Source organism: Molossus molossus, unplaced genomic scaffold (genome assembly GCF_014108415.1).
Source record: "Molossus molossus isolate mMolMol1 unplaced genomic scaffold, mMolMol1.p scaffold_m16_p_8, whole genome shotgun sequence".
Lineage (NCBI taxonomy): Eukaryota > Metazoa > Chordata > Mammalia > Chiroptera > Molossidae > Molossus > Molossus molossus.
In genome coordinates, this window is record NW_023425402.1 from 50,173,142 (window position 1) to 50,200,212 (window position 27,071).

Sequence of the window (27,071 nt, forward strand, 5' to 3'; positions counted from 1 at the left end):
ATTATGTGTATGTTAACATTTAAAATTGTTGCCTGTTGCTTGACTCACTATAGGCACTCATGAGTGTTAATTTCTTCCTCTCCCCCATTCCCTGGTGAGGTTCATACACGCAAGACTCTGGGCCTGGGGTCCGCCTACCTTCACTGCCAGTCCTGATGCTCCTCCAGAAACTCTGCATCACCTGTCCCTTCCTCATTGGGTAGTGTGTGTGTGTGTGTGTGTGTGTGTGTGTGTGTGTTGTTGTTGTGTTGTTAATCCTCACCTGAGGATATTTTTTTCCATTGCTTTATATTTATTTAATTATTATTTTTTAGAGAGATTAGGAGGGAGGGAGAGAGAGAGACATCGATATGAGAGAGACACATCGATTAGTTGTCTCCTGCTCACACCCCAACTGGGACCAGGGATCAAACCTGCAGCCCAGGTCATGCCCTTGACCAGGAATTGAACCTGAGACCCTTTGGTGCACTGGCTGATGCTCTAACCACTGAGCACATTGGCAGAACTCATTAGATGCTTTTGACTTGGAATAGTAATTGTGCAGCAGCCCTCTTCCTGGTCAGCACAGTTCGTGCCTTTATTCCCCAAATACCTAGTAAGCCCTTGCTTTGTGTCCACTGCTGTGCTAGGACCCGGTGATGCTCAGGAGCAAAGAGCAAAGCTCTGGCCCTCATGGAAGATGTTTTTGTCATAGTAACCTATTCTATTTCAGTATTTTTATATAGTACAAAGAGTCTGGGGGGCAGTTTACAACAGAATTTCCCCCATGTTTGGGTTGTGTGTCATTTTAAAGACACCATTGTCCTCTTGACCTTAACTTCAGTAATTGAGCCGAGGCTGGCAGCAGGTGTTCTTACTGGTGACCCTCAGTCCTTGTGCTGTCCTGGGGAGTCCTGCACTTTCCACTGGCTCCTGGAGACTGATGCCCTTTGTTAATCACAGGACTGGCTGAGTGGTTGACTTTATATTAGTTCCAGGGTGGATTTCTAACTGGACTCTGTGTGCCCGAGGCTCGTGGTCTGTGTCCTCTTTTTCATCAGCACTGCATGAAGTGATAAAATGCATCATGCTGGGTAGCATGCAAGAAAATCTCAGCAGCATGCTTGGGAAGGCAGAAAAGTCAGGAAGCCAAACTAAAGACCTGGGTGTGAGTAAAGCTAGAAGGCGGTGCTGCTCTGTGTTGGGTTTTGTGATAGGGAGGTAGGACTTGCTGGCCACTTTGCCCACCTGACCCCTGTGTTGCTCGGTCAGGGAGAAAAGAAAACACACAGTAGATTCTTGAATAACCAAGCTTAACTGCCAGGAAAACAATCAGGTGGATTAGAAACAGTGACTGTGTCATGCCTAGACCTACATTATTTACTTCGAATGAAATGAGTTATCTGTTCCCAGAATATTCTGTCATGTCTGTTTCTGGCATACCCGGCAACACACCACGCAGTGTGGGGCTGGTTTCTTTCCCCCCATTGCTGTAATTCTGTCCTGTATTAGGAAGGCTGGGTAATTTGCTTAATGACTACTTGTTAGAAATGTTTATTAACGCACATCACATATGGTTATGACTGCCCTGTACTTCTGTTACTGATATTATCTCTTATTTTTATTACAGTCCCATAAAAGAAAAGCCATCATTGTAGGTGATTAGTTTGACATTTAAGTTTTCCTAAGTTTTGCAGACATACTTAATATTAAAGGGACATTATGATTAACAACGATTATAAAAGGAATTCAAAAGCATCTCTGAAATAAAATTGATAAACTTTCCTGCTCTGAGAGGAACATGATTAACTCTCAGAGCTATTAAAATCCATTTTCACTCCTTTTGTTAATTTCCTGGGCAATTTTAAGTCTCACTGCTTTTTAGTATATTTATAGTCTACACACAAGTCTTATCATAATAAAGAAAGTACTTTCCTTAGTTTGAAAAAAATGCATATAGATTCAAATTATGGAAAAGCTTTCTCCACCCTCTGCTTGTTGGATTCTAAGTTAAAACTACATATATTGCCCTGGCTGGTTTGGCTCGGGGGTTAGAGCGTCAGCCCATGGACCAATGAGACCTGGGTTCAATTCTGGCCAAGGGCACGTACCTCGGTTGCAGTTCGTCCCTGGCCCTGGTCAGGGTGGTGTGACGTGGGAGGCAGCCAGCTGATGTGTCTCTCTCTCACTGATGTTTCTGTCTCTCTCCCGCCCTCCTAATCGGTCTAAAGATAAATGGAAAAAAGTGCTCAGGTGAGAATAAAAAAAAATATTAAAGAAACTTCATGTCCATGAAGATTTGGTTTTTAACATGAGACTCTGTGACTATGCAGTTTAGTAGCTCTAGCATCAGTTTTTCTTTCTTTTTTTTTTTTCTTTATTGATTTTAGAGAGAGGAAGGAGAGGGAGAGAGAGACAGAAACATCAATGAGAGAGAACATTGATTGGCCACCTCCTGAATGCCCCCCGCTGGGGATTAGACCCACAACCCTGGGCATGTGTCCTGACCAGGAATCAAACCGGTGACCTCTTAGTGGATGGGTCGATGCTCAACCACTGAGCCACGCCAGTCGGGCATGAGTTTTTCTTTGAAAATGATAATGTGGTTGATGAAAGTCCACGTATTATATATATATATAGGTTATATGTCCTGTCACTTTGAAAGACAGATAACTTTGTGGATAAATGATTGGGAGTTTAGAACTAACGTCAATAAGTGATTTTCTGTTAATTTTCTCTTAATAAGAGATGTATGAAGAGAAGCTAGCTTATTCAGGTCCTTTAGAAAGCCCAGCTGTTCTTATTATATAGTATGGAGACTGAGAATAGCCTAATTCATCGACTTCAAAGTTTTTATAATGCTATTAATAATAAATAGTAATACAGATTTCCTGTAAAATACAAAAATCCTACCCACCAGGGAAACTGCAATTATCAACATATTAATTCTATTTCACACTTATTTCTGTAGATCGATATTTTTAAAAGCCTCAGATAAATTGATGATGACCTTTTGTGAAAATAAGCCTCTGGACTCAAGACTCTGGTCGGAGTGCGTCACTGTTACCCCTACATGAGGCATTGACTGGACATTTCATGGAAACATATCATTTGGGGCAGGTTTCCCTGAGCGTGCTCTGGATACTGCTTCTCTCTGAATTCTGTGGCCTTGTGGCTCCCGGGTTTGTAAAGTACAGTGTTGAAGATGCTGAGTCATGTCAGCTGTGTGTGTGTGTGTGTGTGACCAGCACGTGTGGACCTGGCAGTACAGTAGAAAATACTCTGAAGGACGTCTGTCACAATATGCACAATTAAAAATTCTTAGTGAATTAATGTGGCTTCTTTAATGTAGGTGTAAAGTCTGATACTTCATGCTTTACCTGTTGATGCGTGCGAGTGAGTACGGTAGCTGCTGTTATTGGGCGCCCCCTTCCAACACCGTTCTGCGAACTGCAGTGTGTGCTGTTCCTGAGGACTGGCGGGGCCGCGCTTTCCTGCTCTTCTCTTTCCCTGTATCTTGATTTCAGAAAGTCCTTACTTTAATTCTGTTAATTCTTAATTCTTTTCACTTTTACTTTTAATTCTCTAAATAAATAGATAATAGGGGTCTTTTTATCCATATGATTTTTGTCTTTTCAATGATTTACAAAATTCATTTTCTTTAATTGCCTTGAAATGCAGTCTGAATGTGAGACCATGGCTCGCTATGTACTGTTATTGATTAAAGTATAGTGCGAGAAAGTGTATTTCTAATCTGCATATTTTGGGGCCACAGTGACTTACAGAAATGATTTTGAAATTTGAGACCTCAAGCATTTGAAAATCCAGAGCTGTCTCAGTTCAGCAAGTCTGCTCGGTGGCTATGGAGCACCTCTAGGTTGTGATGAAGGACGTCAGTAAAAAAAGTTTGCTTCACTGGCATTCCAGCAACAATGCACCTCAGGACCTCCTGCCTTAGATTAAATATAAACTGTTGTTTAGTGTAGCCAGAAATGCTGAGAAAAACTTATTAGATGTGCCTGGAGCAGCTGTCATCGAAAGTTTGGTGTGGTTTTGGCAGTGACTTATGCTGCTTTAACTTTCTGTTGGATGAGTCACTACAGCTGAATCAGCCGTCATTTATGATAGATGTAGCATGACCCCAAGCACTTAGCTCTAAAGATTCCCTCTGTCTCTTAAAGACAAAGAACACAAGTATGAAGTTATTAATGAGGCTGCTTTTCATTATATGTAATAAAGTTATAATTGTGACATTGCTGATATTTTTAATACAGATGGTTTAAAAATAGGGTGGAACTAAAATTTTAGACATTGGTTTATTAACTATGTATATGAAAAACTTAAGGAAAAGGTATAAAGGACTAGAGATAGAATATATAACTTCTGAAGCAAAGAAAGGGGAAAGTTTATAAAGAAATTAATACATAACAAAGAAGGAAGGACAAAGAAAAAGCAAGGTAAACAGAAGATTCAGAAGTAAGAATGTGGAAGCCAGTAGTATATCAACAATAACAGTTAATGAAAACAAGAATAGTATGGATTTTTAGGTTAGATCTTTAAAACTTAAGTCATATGTTCATTTGTGAGAGACCCACGTAAAACATAGAGGTAATTTGGAAATACAATGAGGATGAGAATGGAGAAGAAAAATTAATGTAAATCAAATGTATGTGAGGTTTTCCGTAACTGTTTGGCAATCTTTGAAAAGACTATAAAGAGCCAAGAAAAGGGTGAAGAGAACACACCTGAGTCATTTGGTATTAAGTGTAATTTGTGACAAAAACTCGTATAACAAAATATGACTCATTTTTGGGACAGGAGACTGTTTCAGAACTCAGGGAAAATGGTGCCAGGAAAGAGCAGCTACATTAATCAGGACTTTCTAGAATCTTCTTTTCTTTTTTATTGTTGAATGTATTACAGGTGTTCCTCATTTTTCCCCCATTGACCCCCTCCTCCCCACTCCCACCCTCTCCTGCCTTTTCCCACTCTGTTGTCTGTGTCCATTGGTTATGCATATAAGTCCTTTGGTTTATTTCTTCCCACCCCCCAACCCCCTTCCCTTTGAGGTTTGTCAGTCTAACAACCAATTTGTACTTCTTAATCCCTTCACCTTTTTCACCCATTTCCCCAACCCCTCCCCCATCTGGCAACGAACAAAATGTTCTCTGTATCTATGAGAATGTTTCTGTCTGCCTGTTCATTTTGTTTGTAGATTCAGTTGTCGATAGGTATGTATTCATTGCCATTTTGTTTGTTCATATATTTTATCTTTTTCTTCAAAAACACCCTTCAACATTTCATATAATAAACGTTTGGTGGTGATGAACTCCTTTAACTTTTTCTTGTCTGGGAACCTCTTTATCTGGTCATCAATTCTAAATGACAGCTTTGCAGGATGGAGTAATCTTGGTTGTAGGTTCTTGCTTTTCATCACTCTGAATATTTATTGCCACTCCCTTCTGGCCTGCAAAGTTTCTTTTGAGTAATCAGCTGACAGTCTTATGGGAACGTCCTTGTAGGTAACCAGCTGCTTTTCTCTTGCTGCTTTTAAGATTCTTTCTTTGTCTTGAACCTTTTGCATTTTGATGGTGATGTGTCTTGGTGTGGGCCTCTTGGGGTTCATCTTGTTTGAGACTCTCTGTGCTTCCTGAACTTGTATGTCTGTTTCCTTCACCACATTAGGGAAGTTTTCTGGCATTATTGTTTCAAACAGGTTTTTGATTTCTTGTTCTCTCTCTTCTTGGCACGCTTGAAGTTGTCCCAGAGGCTCCTTACACTATGCTCATTTTTTTGGATTCTTTTTTCTGTTCTGATTGTGTGTGTTTTGCTTCCTTATATTCCAAATCGATGGTTTGCTTCTTGGCTTTACCTACTCTACTATTGAATCTGTGTTAATTATTCTTTATTTCAGTTAGTGCCTCCTTCATTTCTGACTGTGCATCCTTTATTTCTGACTGATCCTTTTTTATGCTCTTGAGGCCCTCACTAAGTTCACTGAGGTTCTCAGTAAGTTCACTGAGCATCCTTATAAGCAGTATTTTGAACTCAGCATTTGTTAGGTTGCTTATCTCCATTTTGCTTAGTTCTTTTCTTGGAGATTTTTCTGTTCTTTCATTTGGGACCTGTTTCTTTGTCTTCTCATTTTGGCTGCCTCCCTGTGTTTATTTCTATATATTACTTAATGAGAGGTACGGGGCTAGGTGAGACCAGATGCTGTTTGTTTGAAAGAATTTAGGAAAACCTGAAGCAGGATCCAAGACAGGCCAATCCTATGGTTAAGCAACTGGCAACAGCTTGGGTGGGCCTGAAAGTTGGATGGGGCAGGGCGGGGCCTCAGGGAGTCACCACGGCGGGGCAACCAGTGTGAGCCAGGTTGCTGGAGCCCCAGGGAAGGGCTCACCAAAGGAATGAAGGCCTCTGAATTGAAAAATTCTCTGTATGGGCTTAATAGCCATTTAGATACTATAAAAAGAAAACAATTGAAACAAAAATGAACATAGTCTCATTGACCTATGGGAGAGTGCTAACTGATTCAGCATTATATATTTGAAGGCTTGGGGATAAAGGACACACAAAAAATAAGTATATGAGGGAGAAATTGCCAAAAATGGTATGAATTTGTTAGATACACCCACACCCACAGATCCAAGACACTCAGCAAATCTCAAGTAGGCCACTATAGCAAAACCCATTATAATCAATTTGCAGAAAACCAAAGATAATGAGAAAATCTTTAAAGCAGCCTGAGAAGAAAACACGGTACATATAGGTAGAAAAATATAAGAAATGACTTCTCATCTGAAATAATGCAAGTCGGAAGACATGGAAAGACACCTCCTTCATGAGGCGCACCGTGACTGCCATATTGAAACTACAGTCCCTTCCCCCACATTCTGCCTCCCTTACCTAGACCTGCTCATGTTCTCCTTGACATCTCTCATTTTATAATATACTACATAATTCTGTATGTGTTAGTCTCCTCCACTAGATTGTGACTTTTTTCCTTCTTGTTTGTTGACTGATAACATCTTTAACACCTAGAAAATGACTTGAACATAATGGCTGCTTAGGAAATTGTTATTAAGTGAACAAATGACAGTTGTTGGTCAATGTGTTAGCGTTCTCCAGAGAAATAGAACCAACAGAATCTGTGTATGTATAGAGAGAAAGGTTTATTTTGTTATAAATTGGCTGGCGTGATGGTGGAGGCCGAACAAGCCTGAAGTCTGCAGGATAGGCTTAGGCTGGAACCCAGGGAAAAGGTTCCGTCGGAGTCCGTCTGCTGGAAGAATGCTTCCTGCTTTTGCAAGCCAGTCTCTCTCTCTTAAGGCCTTCGACTGATTGGATGAGATTCACTCACATTATGGAGGGTAATCACCTTTACTCAGAGTCCACCAATTTAAATGTTAATCTCATCTAAAAGAATACCTTCACAGAAACATCCAAATTTCTCGGTGCTATGGCCTCATTGAGACATTGAGTTAGCCATCACAGTAGGATGTGGAGAAATAAGAACTGTTAAACACTGCTGAAATGTAAGAGGATCATTTGATACAGCACTTAATATGGCAATATCTAATGAAGTTGAAGTTGTGCATATCCTGCCACTGAGCAATTTTACTTCTAGTTATATAGAAACACTTATGTAAGCCCACAAATAAACATATTCAATAATTTTTCTGAAGTGTTGCTTGTGATGGGAAAAACCTGGAAACCATCTAAATGTTTATTGGTGGACAAATGGGTCAATTAGCTGTGGTATATTCTTAGATTGGAATACTATACAGCAGTGAAATGGAATAAATGTACATATTTCAACATGGATTAATTTTAAAAATTGTACCCAGCCAGTGGGGCTCAGAGGTTGAGCGTTGACCCATGCACCAAGAGGTCACCGGTTTGATTCCCCGTCAGGGCACATGCCCAGGTTGTGGGCCCAGTCCCCAGTAGGGGGCATGGAGGAGGCAGCCAATCCATGTTCTCTCTCATCAGTGTTTCTCTCCCTCTTCCTCTCTCTCTCAAATCAATAAAGAAAAATTTTTTAAAAAAATTGTGTTCAATGAAAATAGTGGTAAAAGGAGATATATATATATATATAGTTTGATACCACTTACATTTTAACAACTCAAAACTGTAATGTTTGTTGCATTAGTTTTTTAATCAAGATTATTTTAGCTATTTAAGATTCTCCTGTTTAATACCATGAAAGAAATTCACAGAAGCACAGGCCTTTGCATGAAGAGTTGTTCTGTGGAAATTGTTGCTGTGAACCACAAATGAACTTCTTTGCATCCATGCCCATTTTGCTAACTTTTGCTCATTTAGAACAACTTTTAAAGTATGTAGCCTGTGACGAAACTTCCAAGTCAAGGATATTAGTATTGAAAATGACAGATTACGCCCTGGCCGGTTTTGCTCAGCGGTTAGAGCGTCGACCTGCGGTCCTGAGAGACCCGGGTTCGGTTCCCGCTAAGGGCGCGTACCTCGGTTGCAGTTTGTCCCCGGCCCTGGTTGGTCGTGCGGGTGGCAGCCACTCGATGTGTTCCTTTCACATCAATGTTTCTCTCTCTCTCTGTTCCTCTCTCTCCCTCCCACTCTACCTGAACAAAAAAATGGGAAAATGTCCTCGGGTGAGGATAAAAAAAAAGAAAGAAAATGACATTACATGTATTTTCAGTTAAGGAATATGCTGAGTTTAAATAAAAATCACATTGAGTCATTGTGACATTGAGTTACATCTATTGATATTTTCTAATTAAATATTTCATATGTTTTGTTAAACTGTGATTAAGAGTGAAATAAGTTAAAATGGTTGTTCATCTTTTTTTTTCCAGACAACCTTTTTATTCATTCATAAGTTTGTGGTAAATTTACTGCATTTGAGTTTAACCTTTATTTTTTACTTAATATTTAACAGTACTCTCACAAAAAACACACTCTAATCAGCCCCTGCATGGTTTGTATTTCCTTCCTAGTTGTCTGATGATGGTCGCTATGTCTTGCTATCGATAAGGGAGGGATGTGACCCAGTAAACCGGCTCTGGTACTGTGACCTGCAGCAGGAATCCAATGGCATCACTGGTAAGCTATCTTCCAGCTACAAACAAGTACTCCAGAATGCTTCATTAAAAAACAATTATTTTGTCTCCTAATTGATTTCCCAAGGAGCCTTCTTCCATTTAACCACATCATCTTAGTTCATATGTTGTTGTTTTTTTCCTTCCTGTATTATTCCATGAAATGAAGAAAAACTGAATGAAGTTATCTGTTGAGTGGAGCATTTTCTCTGTAGATTGAGGTTAACCATATTTTTTGCACACGTGTGAGAATGTCCTGTGAGTCCTGCAGATGAAGAGTGTTAAGGAGCAGAAGCTGTGTGGAGCAAACTGTCACAGGCAAGCGAGGGGACAGTGAGAATTAACCAGGTGCGCAGGTAATCTGTAAGGCAGCTGCTCAGTTCTGGGCCACATGCACAGTAGCAGCCTGGTGTTCCTTCCTGAAGCGTTCTGTGGATGACAGTGACCGCAGGACCAGCTGGTCACGTTCTGGAGGCAGCTCACTGTGAATGTTCCCGTCCAGCGTCTGTGTCGCAGCAACTCCCCCATCAGGCATCCGAGCTTTCCAGCTGCACGGTGTACTGTGCCGAAAACGCCAAACGCCCTGGCCCAGGTGGGACAGCACACTCATGACACCATGTTCTGGCCGAGGTGAAATAAGTACGTTTTCGATCTGGTGACACAGATTTTCAAACTACAGTATTGAGTGTACTAGTTATTAGATCACCTTATTATTGATATCTACTATAGGGTACATTATAATAAGATTATATAAATTTTTTATCGCTGAGTGGGCATAGCATCATTTTTAAACTTCTCGGGGAAGATCCACATTCTGACCTTCTGAGATACTTCAGGGCACTGTTCACACATACAGCAGGATGAGGTCAACAACTTTTATTCTAGTCAAGGGCACGTACCTCGGTTGTGGTTCGTCCCCGGCTCGGGTTGGAAACCAGTCAATGTGTCTCTCTCACGTCGATGTTTCTATCCCTTTCTCCCCCCCCCCCCCACTCTATCTGAAGATAAATGGAAAAGTATCCTCAGGTGAGGGTTAAAAAAAGAAAAAACTGAATCAGCTGCATCAGTTTTCACATTCTCTGAGAGAAGCAGAGCACCTTCTAGAGTTGTTCATTGGAGTTGCAAGTGTAGTGTACACAGAACTGTGCAAACCCCTGAGGCTGGGATCTGAAGGAAACAGTCGCAGCTTTTAGTGCGCTGCGTCCTGTACAGTACCCCTGTGCGACTCTGAGATGGCCCAAAGGACTTTGCCCTTCTCCGGTTCCTCTTCAGTGCTCATCACAGTGTTCTTTCACTGTATATTCTGGTTTCATTTTCTGCTTATTACTTCATTTTTATGTATTTAAATTCTTAGTCTTAATTATTATTAAACAATATACATTAACTAATTAAAAACCCAATTGGCCTGGCTGGGTGGCTCAGTTGGTTTGAGTGTTGTCCCTTACACCACAAGATTGTGAGTTCAGTTCGCAGTCAGGGACCATGTGGGAGGCAACCCATCAATGTTTCTTTTTCACATCAATGTTTCTCTCTGTCTCTCAAAATCAATAAAAATATATCCTCAGGTAAGGATTAAAAAACAACAACAACAACAAATTGCCTCATTCACTCCCAATACAGAGAAGAAATTTTACCTGCATGTCTGTATGCTGACCTGCTATTGCCCTGCCCACTCTAATAATAGATGGTGATACTTTGAAGGAAACTGATTGGTGCCAGCAGGAACTCGAGGAAATCCTGTTTCTGTATTTTTTCCTGACCTCTTGGTCCTTATTTTATTTCACCTTAGATACTTTTTAATCCCCCAGTTTATCAGTGCAAGCGTTAGGGGGAATTAGAGGAGAGGGTGTGGTCCCTGCAGATTGGGGTTCCAGAAGAGAGAGTGCAGAGCAGCACCAGGCCCTCGTGAACAACATTCTGGACAGTGCAGCCGTGAGTGAACATGAAGAAGAAATAGGGGCGCATCGAAGAGGCTCTACATGGCTGCAGTGCATTCAGGTTGGAAGATCCTACTGATAGAGTGAGCCAGGTCCCGGCCTGCCTTCCCAACTTGATCTTTGAGTCACTTGACCATGGTCTTCTCTGCTTCCTAGGTGGGTTTTTCCTTTTGCAGCCCAGTGCAGAGTAAAGACTCCTTACATTTTAGCAATTATTATTTCCAAATTGTCCCCTCCCCTTTTTTTATTCTTCCAGAGGAACTTTAAGATTATTCTGTCATGAGCTGAACAAAAATTCAGCTGTATGTTTGACTAGGACTGTGTGTAAATCTTCACATTCATTTGGGATTAGATCTCTCAATCTTATATAGGAAACATGTATTTTTTGTTAAAGTCACTCTTAGGTATCTTGTGTTTGTGAGATATTGATGGTTTGTGAAGGTATCACGGTTTAACTTAAGCAGGACCAGTAGGTGATGCATATTATGAGATTCATTGTAAGGAATGGGCTGACATGATTATGGGGCTGGCTAGGTGAGTCTTAACTCAGAAGGGCAGGCCATCGGTAGGGCAGGCCGTCGGTGGGGTAGGCCGTCGGTGGGGCAGGCCGTCGGTGGGGCAGGCCGTCGGTGGGGCAGACCATCGGTAGAGCAGGCCGTTGGTGGGGCAGGCTGTCGGTGGGGCGGGGTAGACCGTCGGTGGGGCGGGGCAGGCCAGGCCATCGGTAGGGCAGGCCGTCGTTGGGGCAGGCCGTCGGTGGGGCAGGCCGTCGGTGGGGCAGACCATCGGTAGAGCAGGCCGTTGGTGGGGCAGGCTGTCGGTGGGGCGGGGCAGACCGTCGGTGGGGCGGGGCAGACCGTCGGTAGGGCAAGCCGTCGGCAAGCCGTCGGTGGGGCAGACCGTCGGTAGAGCAGGCCGTCGGTAGAGCAGGCCGTTGGTGGGGCAGACCATCAGTAGAGCAGGCCGTCGGTGGGGCAGGCTGTCGGTGGGGCGGGGCAGACCGTCGGTAGGGCAGGCGGTCGGTGGGGCAGACCATCGGTAGAACAGGCCGTCGGTGGGGCAGGCTGTCGGTGGGGCAGACCATCGGTAGGGCAGGCCGTCGGTAGGGCAGACCGTCGGTGGGGCAGACCATCGGTAGAACAGGCCGTCGGTAGGGCAGGCTGTCGGTGGGGCAGGCTGGAACTCGGGCAAAGGCTGAAGCTGCGTTCACAAGTAGAATTTCTTCAGGGAATTCTCCGCTTTGCTAGACTTTCCACCTGATTGAATCATATACACTCAGACTATGTAGGATCATCTTACTTAAAGTCAGCTGATCATGGTCTTTAGTCACATCTCCGAAATACCTTCCCAGGAACACCTAGGTTCGTGTTTGACTGATGAACTGTGGACTTTAGCCTAGCCAAGTTGACAGGTCGAAAAGACCACCACAGTGAGCTCATGGAAAACCATATGGAGATTCCGAGCTGCAAAGGTAGATGATTCTTTGTCTTCTCAGCATCTCTGAGGAGCACGTTTTATTATTCTGAGGAAGCTGAGGTTGGTGAAGCCGATTAGCTCCCCTAAGGCCATTGAAGGATGCAGACCCTTGTCAGTTGAACCCCAGCCATGTGCTGACCGTCATTGTGGCAGGTGAGGTGGAAGGCCGGCAGACCCTGGGCCAGCGGCCTTCTGGTCCCCTCCCTCTCGGAGCAGGGCCTGAACTTTGCATTTATCTTTGTTACATGTCAGGCCCTTAGTGTTTCATAAAGTATAAAAACACTTTTTAGCTCCTCTTATTAGAGAGCATACAAAACATTTTCTGTGAGACGTAGTTAAAACCGTTGATTTTCAAAGAAAGCAGTAAAAGTAATGACTTCACTCCAGGAAAAGCCAGAGATGACTGACTTTGAGCTAATCTTCACCCAGTAAACAAATCATCCCACCAAGAAGCAGGTTTATAAAAAGTAGTTTTCACTTCAGTGTAGAGAAGTTTAGGAACTGAATTCTGTTGGCTTCAGAGTGAACAAAAACCTCAGAACAGGTGAGTTCAGATGGTTCGGGAGTTAAGCCATGTCTCTTTAAAAGTAATTTTTCTACTTTCTGTTTAAATCAATAACACTCTAACTTGGGCATAGCAAAACTGAATTAGGCCATTGTTCATCTGAAAGGTCATTTCTCTCGAATTGTGTCATGTCCAAAGCCCTGCGGGGCAAGGGCTTCAGGAAAGCAGAAGGATTTCGTGAGCTCCCGTTTTAAACGTGCCGCCCTGGGAGGACTGGTACTCTCAGCTGCTCTTCGAATTTATGGCTGGATTTGGACAAATCCAGCCACTTTCCCTCATCTGAAGGGATTCACGGCTTAGAGTATCATTTATGACCAAGGTGAAGGAAGTCGTTTATGACTTCAGAATTTGGTGGGAGATAAGACCACAAACTTTTCTGTTTCTTTGTGTTCAGTGGAGCTTGATTATTTAAAACAAGGCTCACCTGGTTATACAGCAGTACTGAAGGCCGTCTCTGCTGTGTTTTGCCTTGGGTGGATATTTCAGTGACTTTTTGCAGAGCCGGGTAGGGTCATAATGCATACCACCACCATGGCCACTAGACCTTTTCAGGCAGAAACCCTAAGATGGTTACTTTGAGGAATAAAAGTTTCACATTGCAAAGTGTTCTATTGTCAGGGGAACATTTAAGGAATCTGACATTTCCCTGAACCAAGATTCTATGTCTACAAAAGTCACAGTCCAGAAATTTATGTTTTATCATTCTTATTATGAATAAATACACCTTTCTGATTGTCTACAAATTTTGCAATGCCAGCTAACTTGTTACGTATTCTTCTAAGGAATACTTTTTCGGTTTTTCCTTTTAAAACATTATTTTATGTAAACTAAGGTACAGATTACCTTTGAGTGGTCACCTGCTTTTAAGATTAGCAGTTTGTCATTGAAAATAAAATTGTGACTTGAGTGCAGAGCTCAACCTTTTATGAAAATTGGATGGATTCTGTTTGAGGGAGTTTGTCAGATTATATATTCTAAATAGCCTCCCAAATGAAACAACTAAAATGTTGTAAAAACTTTCTAAGTATATTGCTAAGTTGGCACAAAAGAAGAAAAACCATGGAGGCCAAAGGCCAAATGAAAGTAGGAATCCTGGTTTGTGCCTCAGTGTTTCTGCTGGGCCACGGAGGCTGCGCGTCCCTCCCGTGGCCCCTCCCGTGGCCCCTAGCGGCAAGGGTGCTGGGAGTAAAGCCTCTGGCTCTCCATGGTGGAGAGTCTAATGAGAGCTACCCTCAGTGTCAGGGTGACGGGGAGAGAAACCTACCAGAGGTAGAGCCGGAGGTGAGAGGGAGGGAGGTTATAGGAAGAAAACCTGCCTGTCTTTACCTTGGCCCTAGTGAAGGGGAGGAGTAGGTAGGATGTCAATTCTCCCCAAATTAGAAAGGCTGACCTTCACATGAGTGCAGTTTGTCTTGTTTGTCCCTTTGCGGTCCAGAAGATCCTCATACCAGTAATTTAATTAAAGCTCTCTCAGTTTGGTTGCCTCCCAGGAGGCAAACAGAAGGCAAATGCAAATTTTCTGTGGAAGCGGCCACTTCTGCTCAGGTTTCTGAGAAGTCCTACAGGTAATGTTTGAAGGGAAACCAGGTTACAGTCAGAAATCACAAAGCCAGGGAAGAAATTCACCAGCGTGAGAAGCAGAGCCAACAGAAATACTGGTGGGGAATGATCAGATTCCTGATGTAAAACTAGTACGGTACATACACTTTTATTAATTTTTTTATCCTTACCCGAGGACATTTTTCCACTTTTTTATTCAGATAGAGCGGGAGGGAGAGAGAGAGAAACATCGCCGTGAAAGGGACACATCGAGTGACTGCCACCCACACGACCCAACCAGGGCCGGGGACCAACTGCAACCGAGGCACATGCCCTTAGCGGGAACCGAACCCGGGCTTCTCTGGATCGCAGGCTGACGCTCTAACCACTGAGCCAAACTGGCCAAGGCGGTACATACACTTTTAGACATAAACAGTCAGCTTTGGCCTGATGCTCAGTGGTTAGAGCATCAGCCCGCAGACCAAAGAATCACGGGTTCAATTTCTGTCAAGGGCACATGCCTCAGTTGGGTTCGGTCCCCGGCCTGGTCGAAGTCATGCAGGAGGCAACCAGTCGATATGTCTCTCTCACATCAATATTCCCCTCTCTCTCTACCCTCTCCCTCCTCCCTTCCTCAAACTCTGTCTGAAAATAAATGGGAAAATATCCTTGGGTGAGGGTTTAAAAATAAATAAATAAACAATGTGATGCTTTTACAAAAAAGATAAACGAGAAGCTTGGCGGCAAAGCAAGAGACATGATACTGTTAAAAAATGAACAAACAGATTTGGAAGAGGACTAAGTAGAACTTCTACAGATAAAGTTATGGTTTTTAACATTGAAAAATTCAGTTATTCAGGTAAAGACGAGACACAGCTAAAGAGAGAGCTAATAAAATAGAATGTAGATGTAAAAAATTATCTAGAATGTAGGCTACCAAGAGGAGGAAAACATGAGGCATGGAAAAGAGCCAGTGTTTCAGGAGTGATAAGCTACATCATTGGGATCAGCCATTCTGTAGAGAACAGCTGGCCTAAGTTATTGTGGAAGTGATCTGGCTGTCTTAGTATTTAAATAGACTTTACAGTTAAACAGCATTACTAGAGATAAAACTCGTCATAAAAGGTTCAATTCAGTTTTATTTAAATATAATTCTGTCTTTGTGTATATGTGACAACATGATTTAAAATTACACAGAGTAAACATTAATAAAAATCCACATAAAAATTGATAATTCTACAACCATAGAGAAACATTTAAACAGATCTTTCTTGGAACAGATAGAAAAAAAAATGACCCCCTAAATCAGTAAATATATAGATTTGAACAATACGTTTAACAAATGACTTAATGGACGTTTAGTATACCACACCCAAAGGATGCAAAATACATGTTCTTTTTAGTCACATACAGGAACATTTAAAAATAAAAAATTAGGCCATGAAGTGTTTCTGAACTAGTTTTGAATGATTGAAAGCAGACAGAGTATGTTCTTTGAGCACAGTAGGATTTAGTCATAAGTCAGTAACAACCAGAGAGTGAAGATCTCATAAACATGCTATCAAGTGAAGTCAGATACAAGAGAATACATGTTGTATGTTTCATTATATATGAAGTTCAAAAACAAGGTGAGATTGGACTATAGTGTTTACGGTTGCACATTAAGTCAGAAAAAGAACAAAGGAAAGTAAGGTTACCGTGAAATTCAGGATGGTGACTACCTCCAGGAGAGAAGGGGCTTGTTTAGAGCATCGTAGGCAAGAAACTCCTCCTGCTGCCTTATCAAAAAGGCATCAATCATCCTGTGTGTTTATTCTTCCAGGTAAACTTTAGAATGAGGTCGTCAGATTCCTTTCAAATCTCATTTGGATTTTCATTGGAATTGTGTTAAGTTTGTAGTTTTTCTCTGGGATTATTTGCACTTTTGAAATACTGTCTTCCCATCTAGGGATTAGGGTTTCCAGTTTTTCAGGTTTTGCTTGTTTGGTGCTATTTTTAAGATTCCTTAGAAAAATTTCAGAGCTTTCTTTGTATAAATTCTACATTTCATGTTAAGTGCCCTCCTAAATATTTTATTAAGTTTGATTCTATTGTAAATGAACCCCCCACCCACCATATTTTGTAACTAGTTTTTGCTAACATGTAGGAAAGCTATAGATTATTTTAAAACTGCTCATCTTATTATTAGTTTTAATTTCAGTTGTTTATTTTGTTGAGGTTTTGTTGTGGAGTAGGTATTAGTAGTCACTTTATAATAATATAATCTACTTACCATGTCTAGTTCACAGTTGAGAAAATGAAGTTTATCAAGGGATAAAGAGATTGCTCAAGGTCACACTACTAAATATTGTTGGAGCTGGAGTTTTAATTCAGTTGTGTCTGACCAAAAACTCACTTTCTTTTTACCATGGGATTATATTTTTTTGATAAATTTAATTCAACAACCAATTATGTAAAGATATTTTGCTATAGAGATGAATGAGATCATGTAAAACCACCTTGAAAGATTCAAGGAATATAAATGAACCATCCAAACTAATATAGCAGTTTTGCTGTGAAATTGAAGCTAGGAGATATTGGGGAATAGCTAAGATCTGGCATTGCCGTTCCGTAGTTTACAAGTCATAGAACATTTTGTTCATAAAACTTTGGAGATATACTCTGAACATCCATGTCTGATACATTGTGAAGCAGGTGTCCTCCCAGTGGGGTTTTTTTTTTTTTTTTTTCTTCTAATATTGAAAATGGCATTTAGGTCCAGCCATTGTGGCTCTGTGGTTGAACATCGATCCATGCACCCACAGGTCACTGGTTCGATTCCCACTCAGGTCACATGCCCAGGTTGTGGGCTTGATCCCCAGTGGGGGGGCATGCAGGAGGCGGCCAATCGATGTTCTTTCTCATCGATGTTTCTCTCTCTCCCTCTCACTTCTCTCTGTAAAATTGATAAAGGGGGGGAAAAGTGGCATTTAGTGAGCCATTTAAATGATGATAATAGTGAGCCACATTTAAGATTTTGTTAGTGATGACCATCTCCAGGCCGGTTCTTAGCACTAAAGGACAGAAAAGTGTTCCTTCTTTCATTCAGCACCATTTTTATTTTGCACCTTTGAAGTACCTGTCACTCTGTTTAGGTGCTGAGCGTTAAATAGTGAATAGAAAAGTTGAATTATAAACAAGCAAAAAAAGTACCTATCTTGAGAGAAGTGCTGTGAAGAAATGGTCTGGGCACCGATTAGAGGGGCCCAGCTGTGGGGAGTGGCCAGGCCCAGGAGGCACCCTGTAGCAAGGTGGAAGATGTTTGAAGCAGCCTCACAAAGGCCAGGGTTGCTGGAGGGCGGGTGTGCAGCGCAAGTTGGAACAAGCTGAGGTTGGCCAAGTGGGCAGGGACCGGAACATGCAAGGCAGGGAGACCATAAAAAGGAATTTGGATTTTATTCAGAGAGGAATGAGGAAGTTATTAAGGGCACCAACATGGACCGATTCTAGATGTTACAACATTGCGGTGGCCGCTCCATTGAGCAGATCCGGGGTGGCGGCGGGAAGACGCAGGAGGCTAGTGCTGCGGACCAGGGCCGCTCTGTGAGCCGAAGCGCGTTCAGCAGTGTCTCTGGCCTTCCCCCACCAGACTCTACTAGTAGCCCCCTTCTCCCCTTCCAAGTGGTGACAGCCAAGTCTGCAGACTTTCCAGATGTCCCTGGGATGGCTCACCCCAGTTGGGAGCCCTGGCGTGACCCGGAGGGAAGTGGTGAAGACGTGGCAGAGGGCAGTGCTCAGGTGTGGGAACACGCTCAGGTCGAAGAGGGTTCCCCAGATTCCGTGGGGTGCTGGGCTGAAACGAGAGGCCCTTCACTCCTTCAGCACCAGGCTTTTCAGGAAAAACAAACTCCTTCACAGTTTTCAAAACCTTAAAATTTACCCAGACTTGTCCTCGCTCTTTGTCACACCTTCGATCTTCAAATATGGTATCCACTTCTCGCTGTGAAGACGGAAGGGTCTGCCTGCCCTTCCCTGCACACACACCACACCGTTTCACCCGTGGCGAGGTGACGTGCTTGGTCTCTCCCCAGGGATCCTGAAGTGGGTAAAGCTGATCGACAACTTTGAAGGAGAGTATGACTACGTGACGAACGAAGGGACGGTGTTCACGTTCAAGACAAATCGCCATTCTCCCAACTATCGCCTGATCAACATCGACTTCACGGACCCCGAGGAGTCCAGGTGGAAAGTGCTTGTACCTGAGCACAAGAAGGATGTCTTAGGTAAGGCTCTGCGGCTTGAAAGCTGTGCTTTTGTGTTTGGTGAGCACGTCGGTAAATTGGCGCACCTCATTCTCTGGTGACCGATGACAAGGCAAAGAACCTTCAGCCTCTAATCCCTGGGCGTGAAGTGTCTGAACAGTGTAGTCAAGTGTTCACTGTATGACATCCTTGTAGTTACTACACTGCTATGCAGGGTCTTCATAATAATTGTGATGGTATGAACCCAGACTACCAACGATGGTACTTTTTCAAAACTCAGTTGCCTTTGCATAGTTTTTGTCTGATAATAATCACTTACATTTAATTTTTTAAACCATTTGGATTCAAATGCCTTAGCTTTTCACTTTTGAATACCTTTGGTTGTTTGTATTGTACCTGTTGTAGACCGTAGGATGGATTTACAGTCGTCTTATTAGAAAAGAGGGTGGACCATTGTCAGATTTAATGAAACCCACGGTGGAGGCTGCTGCGTGCACTGAGGTCGTTGGCCTCCGTATCAGCCCTGCTCAGAGTGCCCTGAGCTTTCCTCTTACTCGTTCCTCTGTGATCTTCCCAAAATGGTGTGCTGCTTATCAATTATTTATTGCCCGAAGCTGGATTGGATTAGAATACGACTCACTAATTTTGCTATGGGTTTTTACACAAAAAGAGAGTCCCCTTATCTTCAAGCTAATGAAGAGTTTATGAGTGGAGGTGAACTTCTGCTGATGGGTTCAGTGGGGATACAAGCTAGGGCCATCCCAGACGGGAAGGGGTAAGGTATTTAAGTAGGAAAATAAATCCTTTGGGGATCTGCAGAGATAAAACGGTCCTTACGTGAGGTTGTCAGAGAGCCGAAAGCACAGCTGCCGGAGTCCGTCCGATCCAGGTTCACGTCCTGGGAAAGGAGGGTGTGCTCTGTGCCTGGCGGATGCTTACACCTGGCCTCCCACAGTGGGTGGAGGGGAAAGGTGGGCGGATGGCTGTGCTGACTGTCCCAGGGAGAGCTGCCCGTGGGCACTCCTTCGGGCCCCCCGCTGCATGTACCTTGGCCCGAGAGGAAGCACTGCTCTAGGTCTTTGCTTGAGATTCTCCCCTCCCTCTGAGCATCTGGCTGCGCCCCGCCCCCCTCTTCTGTACTGCGGCCTCCACACCCGCAGGAAGTTATGTTGGACAGGACCCAAGACAATCGCATGCTTCTCTTGCCTCCAGCAGCCATCCGCACCTTCCCGGCAGCAGCCCGTCTGTGCTCTTCCCCCGAAGTGCTTAGTCCACGTTGCTCCTGCCTTCTCGGTGTCCCAGCCACCGTCCCCTTAGCTTCCGGGGTGGACTGGGCACCAGCACCGTCTCTCAAGCTGGCTGTCCCCATGACAGGGCCCTTTGCAAAGAAGTCCCTTCACTTGTCTCCGGGCCTTCCGCTCACTCTGTGCCCTCACTTGTATTTGGATGAGTGATCCATGAGTCCAGAAACGGATTTTCGGCCATCTCCTTTAACACCTTCATGTGAGGAATTGGGTGTGGAGTGGCTTTGGTAGCCTGATGGCTTCTCTCCAAATTGAGGGAGAATGTCCCCTGTAGGTGGTAACGGCCGGGCATTTAGTGGGTGTTTCTGAAGTGCTGTGTGCATTAGCCTCATATGTTGGCAGGTCCATGTGGGATTTTGGTAGCATGTCATATAGGGTGTCCTGGGTGTTTTCCAGGTGCAGGTCAGTTGGAGCAGTGATTCTTGACTAGGGAGCTCTCAAAGACAGTACTGTTTCCCAAGGCATGTGACTTCCTGCCTTTTAAAGCCACACAGAAGAAGTGGTTTGACTGTACCTTAAGGGGACATCCGATTTTGCTTGTAGGTCTAATGAAATGCAAATCACTGCTTTGAGATTTGAGGGGTGATATATTTTTATAACCTTCCTTCTGGAAGGGTATAAGCTCTTTAGGCTGGAAAGGGGCAACCTTCAATATTCCCTAGAACTCATCAATTCCCAGAGAAGCACAGTTGAATTTGCTGTATATCATTAGCACAGAATGCCCTGTGGAGAATGAAAACTAGAGATGAGTCATAAACTGCAGCTATAAAGTCAAGTTTTTATTAATGGCAATCTGCAAATCACCTTGTCCTTTTTCCCTTCACGTTGTCTGTTGTATAATTCTGATGTGCTCGTGGTTAATAGATGCTCCTTCGATAGAGTAATTCACTTCTGTTTTTCCCCCATGCTTTTTTTAAAACAGTACGGCCACATGAAATATATTACTTGATTGAGGTACTTAAAAAAAAAAAAAAATACCGCATTGGAGAAGGAGCGCATGACTTAGCTGTGTGAGCTCCTTATGTCTTGCCTGGAGGGAGTTTTCTGTGGAAAACAACCTAACCTGATAAAACTTCTGTGGTCCACAGAGCTCCCCCTGACGATGACTGGCTTGTGCTGAGAACTGATAATGTTACAAGCGTGAACGACTAGTTTCATAGGTTTCAAAAGGGAGCAGGATCCAGGATCCCCCAGCCAAACTTCCCACCAGGAACCCCAAGAAAGGCTTGTCATCCACACGTTTGAGCTGTTACGTGCAGCCCTGTCCTTGCTTCGGTTCCCACAGCCTTTCTCCCTCCGGACGGCCTGGCCGTACCTCAGGCTGATCTGTCCAGAGGAAATGGCTGTGCTGTGCCGCCGCCCCCCCCTCCCTCCTACCCGCCCCCCCCCCCCCCCCCCGGCACTCCTGCTCTGCCCCAGGACACCCCACCCCGTGGCTGAAGTTGCAGCCCTGGGAGTGAGGAGGACTCTCTCTACCTGACCTTTCATTTCCCCGCATTCACCAAGCCCTGGGGATTCTTCTGGGAAAATGCCTTTTGTGTATTTTCCTGCATCTCCAGACTTGATCGCACCTGGTGGGACTGGCTTATACAGGAGTGTGCTTCTGGTCTCCCCTCCACCCCCAGTGCACCTCCACTGCTCTGTATTCTTCTTCGAAGGCATCTCTGTTTACATCCCCCTCGTCTGAATAAAGCTCCTCGGTGCAGCCCGGTCAGAACCGAAGTCCCCTCCTGCCCAGCTCACAGAGCCCCGTCAGGCCGCCATTGCCACCCCCTTCAACCGAGCAAACTTTCTCTTCTGAAAAGCAGGTCCCCCTTGTTCTCTTTACCAGTCTCCTTCCCTCCCTCCCTGCTGTGCCCTCATCTGCTCCTTCTTATTCCTTTTCTCTGTCCTCATTCCGAGCTCTGGCCTTTGAACCTTGAGTCGCCTGTCTTCCTGCCACCTCATCCCCATGGGCACACCCCAGGCACCCCCATGTCCACAGCCCTGTGCTCAGACTCAGTTCAGCACTGTCTGAAAGGCTCTCGCTTTGCCGAGTCTGCAGCCAGCCAGTCGCTGGCCTCCGTTTGCTCATGACTACTTGTGTTTTTCTACGATGGCATCTTAAGGGCAGAAGTGTCATCATCTCCCTGCTTGTCCCCTGGCACCTTGCAGGGGACCTGGAACATACCGAGGGCTTGATACATTTTTGTCAACTAAATAACCCCGATGGAAACGGATCACTTGTTTTCTTCCTTATATTTACTGTAAAATGGTACTGAGCACAAAATAGATAGGCAGGGTTATTTATAGTGCTTGTATTATCTAGATAATCAAAAACCCCTGGCCCAAGGTGGAGAACATCTTGTTTCCTCTAGACGTAACAGTGACAAGCATCTGTCAAAGGAACGCGCTGGAAACGGGGTGACCCGTTAGAAGCAGTGGGGGCGTCACTTTGCGGGGCCGTGCTGCACCGCGCGGCGGAGCTCCAGGACTGCAGTGCCGTCGCCTGCTCCGCTCTCCTTTCCACACCGCCTGAGGCTTCCTCTGTGCTTGCCTTGCAGAATGGGTGGCTTGCGTCAGGTCCAACTTTCTGGTGCTGTGCTACCTCCACGATGTGAAGAACACCCTGCAGCTTCACGACCTGGCCACGGGCGCGCTCCTGAAGACCTTCCCGCTGGAGGTCGGCAGCATCGTGGGGTACAGCGGTCAGAAGAAGGACACCGAGATCTTTTATCAGTTTACTTCCTTTTTATCCCCAGGTGAGTCTTTCACCAGTGCGGTTCTTATAAAAATCAGACTGACGTTTGGGTGTCTTGGGGGCCATGGGAATACGAGGGTGTGACACTGAAAATCTCATGTGCTGTGTTACAGCCGAGTCACGGAATGGGAATAAAACACCAACGCAGATGCTCTGAACAAGGGGAGATGCCCGCCTAAACCACACTGTCACTGATCTTACATCCCAAGTCTGTTCTGGGCACAGGACCACCTGTCGTTCGGGGTGGATGGAAAAAGTGCGTGTGAACAGGGAGAACCTTAGATTCAGCCCTGGTCTGGGTGTAGCAGGGCACCCACAGTGCAGATAACCAAAGCTTAAAATAAAAATCTGTCGTCACGCCCTGGCCGGTTTAGTTCAGCGGTTAGAGCGCCAGCCCGTAGACTGGAGAGTCCCAGGTTCGGTTCCCGCTAGGGGCATGCACCTTGGTTGCAGTTTGTCCCCGGCCCTGGTTGGGGTCTGTGGGTGGCAACCACTCAATGTGTCTCTCTCACATCGATGTTTCTCTCTCCCCCCCCCTGTCTGAAGATAAATGCAAAAATGTCCTCGCGTGAGGATAAAATTAAAAAAAATCTGTAGTCACATCTGACCTTAAAATCAGTTCCTAGAACAAACTGAGAATAAGTTCTGCGGTTGCTAAACTGAATTAAAAGTAATTTTGTTTTTGAACATCTTCTATCCCAAACAATTCACCTTCTCAGCCCAACAGCCCTTCCATGCTAACACCCGTGTGTCACCAGGCTCTCGGGTGACAGGCGAGGGAAACGGTATGAGTGAGTCAGTTTACCACCGTTAACAGCACAGGAAATCGTGCTGTGGATATTTTCGTGGTTTTTTGCTTTTGTCACTGCTTATTATTATTAAATTTTCATCTTTTACTGTACATTTTATTTTTGTTAAATTTTTGTTTATATTTTATTTCCTTTTTGTTTATAAAGTGTTTATACATTAAGCAGTATGTTAGACATGTACTATATATAAGAAAGGTTATAGCAGGGAATTACTTTGGGTGTGGAAAGGATTAATTACGTTTACATTGTTTCTAATGGGAAAAACTTCGGTTTTCGAACAGCCTTCCTGAACGAATTAAGTTCGAGAACCGAGGTTTCACTCTAATTCTAAAAATATAGTCTTGCATCATATGGGGAAAAAAACTTCTTTGGTTCTAAGAAAAAGAAAAAAGTGCTTATCAGTTGTAGTTTTACGTGTCATGATATGGGTTAATTTTCCCCAAAGTAACTATAGGTCTCTTTTTAACTCTTTTTAAAGTTGGTCACACTCATTTTACTTTATTTTATTTTTTTGCTTCTCCACTTGACTGCACTGTTTTTGTTATAGCTGAAGCCATACACGTACTGATTTGTCCCAGGAGCCTGGTTCAGTTGGTAGTTTGCATTCGACCAAGCTGAAAAAAATGCGCATTTCCTTTCTGCTTTTCAAGCTCCTCTGTAGCCCTCTGGTCCTACCCAGTTCTGTCCTCGGTCCTTGGCAAATAGAGCAGGTGTGGGGGAGCCAGGCAGGTGCCCACATGGCTCCGCCCTCCTGGTGTCTGGCCGGTGGCAGTGATGCCGCATCCACTTGTTGTTCGCGTCTCAGTCACAGAGCCAGCCATTCATCGAAATCCCATTCATCGTCTGACAGGTCGCTCTCAGGGATATTAAAACCAAAAGAGTGATGTTCTGTAAGTAGCTCTGACGGCACACCCGAAACCCCTGGCAAGCTTTTCTCTCCCACGTGCCTTTCAGAGGACCTCGGGGGCTAGCAAACGTGCCCACAAGGCTGTGGAAACCAGGCCAGGAGTCAGGGACTGATGGTCTCCACCTCCACATCTGGTGGCCCACGCCTCACCCTGCTTCCCCAGGGACTGGGGTACAGCGGCAGCCAGTGCACAGGAACCAGGACAAACCAGTTTCCTCCAGATGGCCATTCTCAGTCCACTGCTGTAAGGTCCCAGTTTGTTTGCTCGGGTTACACTGGTTCTGAGTTTCACACTGGAAAATCTCGTAGCTTAAACAGTTTCAACGCACGAAGGGCTGAGAAGAACAGAGTAGAGGATGACTCACCTGCTCTTGTTAAGAGCCAGTCACCGAAGGTCTGTACACCTCCTCCAGTGACCACATGTGGCCATTATTTCAGGAACAAACTCATCATTACTTGGGGAAGAAAGGACTCGTTGTCCCTGTGGAAAGGGTGGCTTGTGTGCCAGGCAGGGAAATGTTACCCGTGAGTGTGGCTGTGAAGGTTGAAAAGAGAAGTATGTTCTTCGTTCTGTGCCGTCAGGCAGCTTCTGAACAAGCCTTAATTTGCTACTGTAGTGCTTTCTTCTCCTTTTTCTGTTCTTCCTTTGCCTCCAGCTTTGTTTTTTCTCTCCTTGACGAGATTTGATACGTAAAAACCAGAGAACAGGACTTCCAGACCTCAGGCCTTTTGGTCCAAATATAAACATGGTCATCAGATATTTAAACTAGATCTCTTAAAAGAAAGAATTGCCAGCATGTGTATGTGCACATCCATACACACACGTCACCTTAAACGCTGTCTTGCTCTGGTGTCTAAAGGTTAGCGATCCCCTGCTGCAGTAAACAACAGAAATACGATATTATGAGGAAAGCCCCAGAGCCAAAAACAGCTGCAGCTCCAGCTGCTGTGGACATGGGATACAGCTGGCAGGTGCACGCCGCAGCCGACTGGTCCCCATGGAGGTACATAGCGAAGATGCGCCTTGAGCCCAAGCCACCTCAGACTTTTGTACACTGAGCCACATGGGAGAAAACAGGCACCAGGGCAGTTTGGAGCACAGGGCTCTTATTCCTGGTGGCCGATTAATTCTGTACTTGTGGAACCTCAGAGGTTGTCTAAGGGTAGCTCCAGACAGCCTTGCACGTTGTAATAATACAGTACAGCAGCCCCAGGTGCATGGCTCTGGGAAACAGCAAAGAGAAATTGAAGAACTTTCCCAGACTAGGACAGGCAAAAAATAACACTTTCAGAGCACATTTAGGTTCACAGCAAAATTAAGGGCAAGGTACAGGGATTTCCCATGTAACCCTTGTTCCCACACATGCGTAGTCTCTCCCACTATAAACATTATCCCCTCCAGAGTATTACATTTCTTACAACTGATGAACCTGCACGGACACATTATCACCGGAAGTCCATGATTTTCCTTAGGATTCACTCTTGGTGTTACACCTTCTATGGGTTTGGATAAGTATATAATGACCTGTATCCATCAGTATAGTGTGCTGCAGAGTATTTTCATTGCCCTAAAGATCCTCTGTGCTCTGCTTCTTCACCCTACCCCATCTCCCAACCCCTGGCAACCACGGATTTATTTTTTACTGTCTCCGTAGTTTTGCCTTTTCCAGAATGTCATATAGTTGGAAATCATACAGTATGTAGCTTTTCCAAATTGGCTTCTTTCACTTAGCAATATGCATTTAAGGTTGCTTCCTATCTTTTCATGTCTTGAGAGCTCATTACCTTTTAGCACCGAATAGTATTCCACTGTGTGGGCACAGCGTGGTCTGCTTACACGTTCATCTGCTAAGGACATGTTGGCGGTTTCTGAGCTCTGGCAATCAGGAGTGAAGCTGCTGCACACCCATGAGTAGGTTTTCATGGAGACGAACATGTTTTCAGCTCCTTTGGGTAAATACCAAGGAGCACAAAACATTTTTAAGAGACTTGTTTTAGTTGGTTCATTTCCTTTTAAAACCCTTAAAATCCAACCTATAATCATAACAGTGTCTATGTGGGACATCTTTTGCCAAGTTCTTTTGCCTTTCCACCTTTTCATATCCTTCTGATTCTTCTTTCACAGTTTCTCAGAGTTTTCGCTTCTGCTGACTTCCATTTATTGTATCTCCTTACATTTATTTTGGATTATAACAGGACTACCTCAGCTGATCATCCTGCCTCTTTCCTGTTGCCAGAGTAACCTTACTAAAGTACTTGTTTTCATCAGAGACCTTCTCCTCAAGTCCAGACACCTAAAGGACACCCATAATCCAGATCTCTCTTTCACCCTTAAATTTTGAAATGGATTTCCTGGAGATCACCTAAACCATCCTCTCTGGTTCATGATTCTAGGATTTCTCCAGACCCCCACCTTCCTCTGTCCCTAAGGAGCCAAATAAGACAGGACACCAAGCACCATTACATTATAAGGATTCACATTACAATGTGAATG

At 44.2% G+C, this 27,071-nt stretch overlaps 1 protein-coding gene across 2 annotated transcripts in view; it reads left to right on the forward strand.

Moving 5' to 3' along the window:
- Nucleotides 1-27,071, forward strand: part of LOC118621718 (prolyl endopeptidase) — a 107,427-nt gene that overhangs the window by 37,609 nt on the left and 42,747 nt on the right. For both annotated transcript variants that reach the window (XM_036249077.1, XM_036249078.1), the window contains 3 exons: nucleotides 8,958-9,063; nucleotides 18,647-18,838; nucleotides 22,665-22,862. In XM_036249077.1, the coding sequence (XP_036104970.1) occupies nucleotides 8,958-9,063; nucleotides 18,647-18,838; nucleotides 22,665-22,862 (496 nt within the window). The remainder of the gene's footprint in view (nucleotides 1-8,957; nucleotides 9,064-18,646; nucleotides 18,839-22,664; nucleotides 22,863-27,071) is intronic.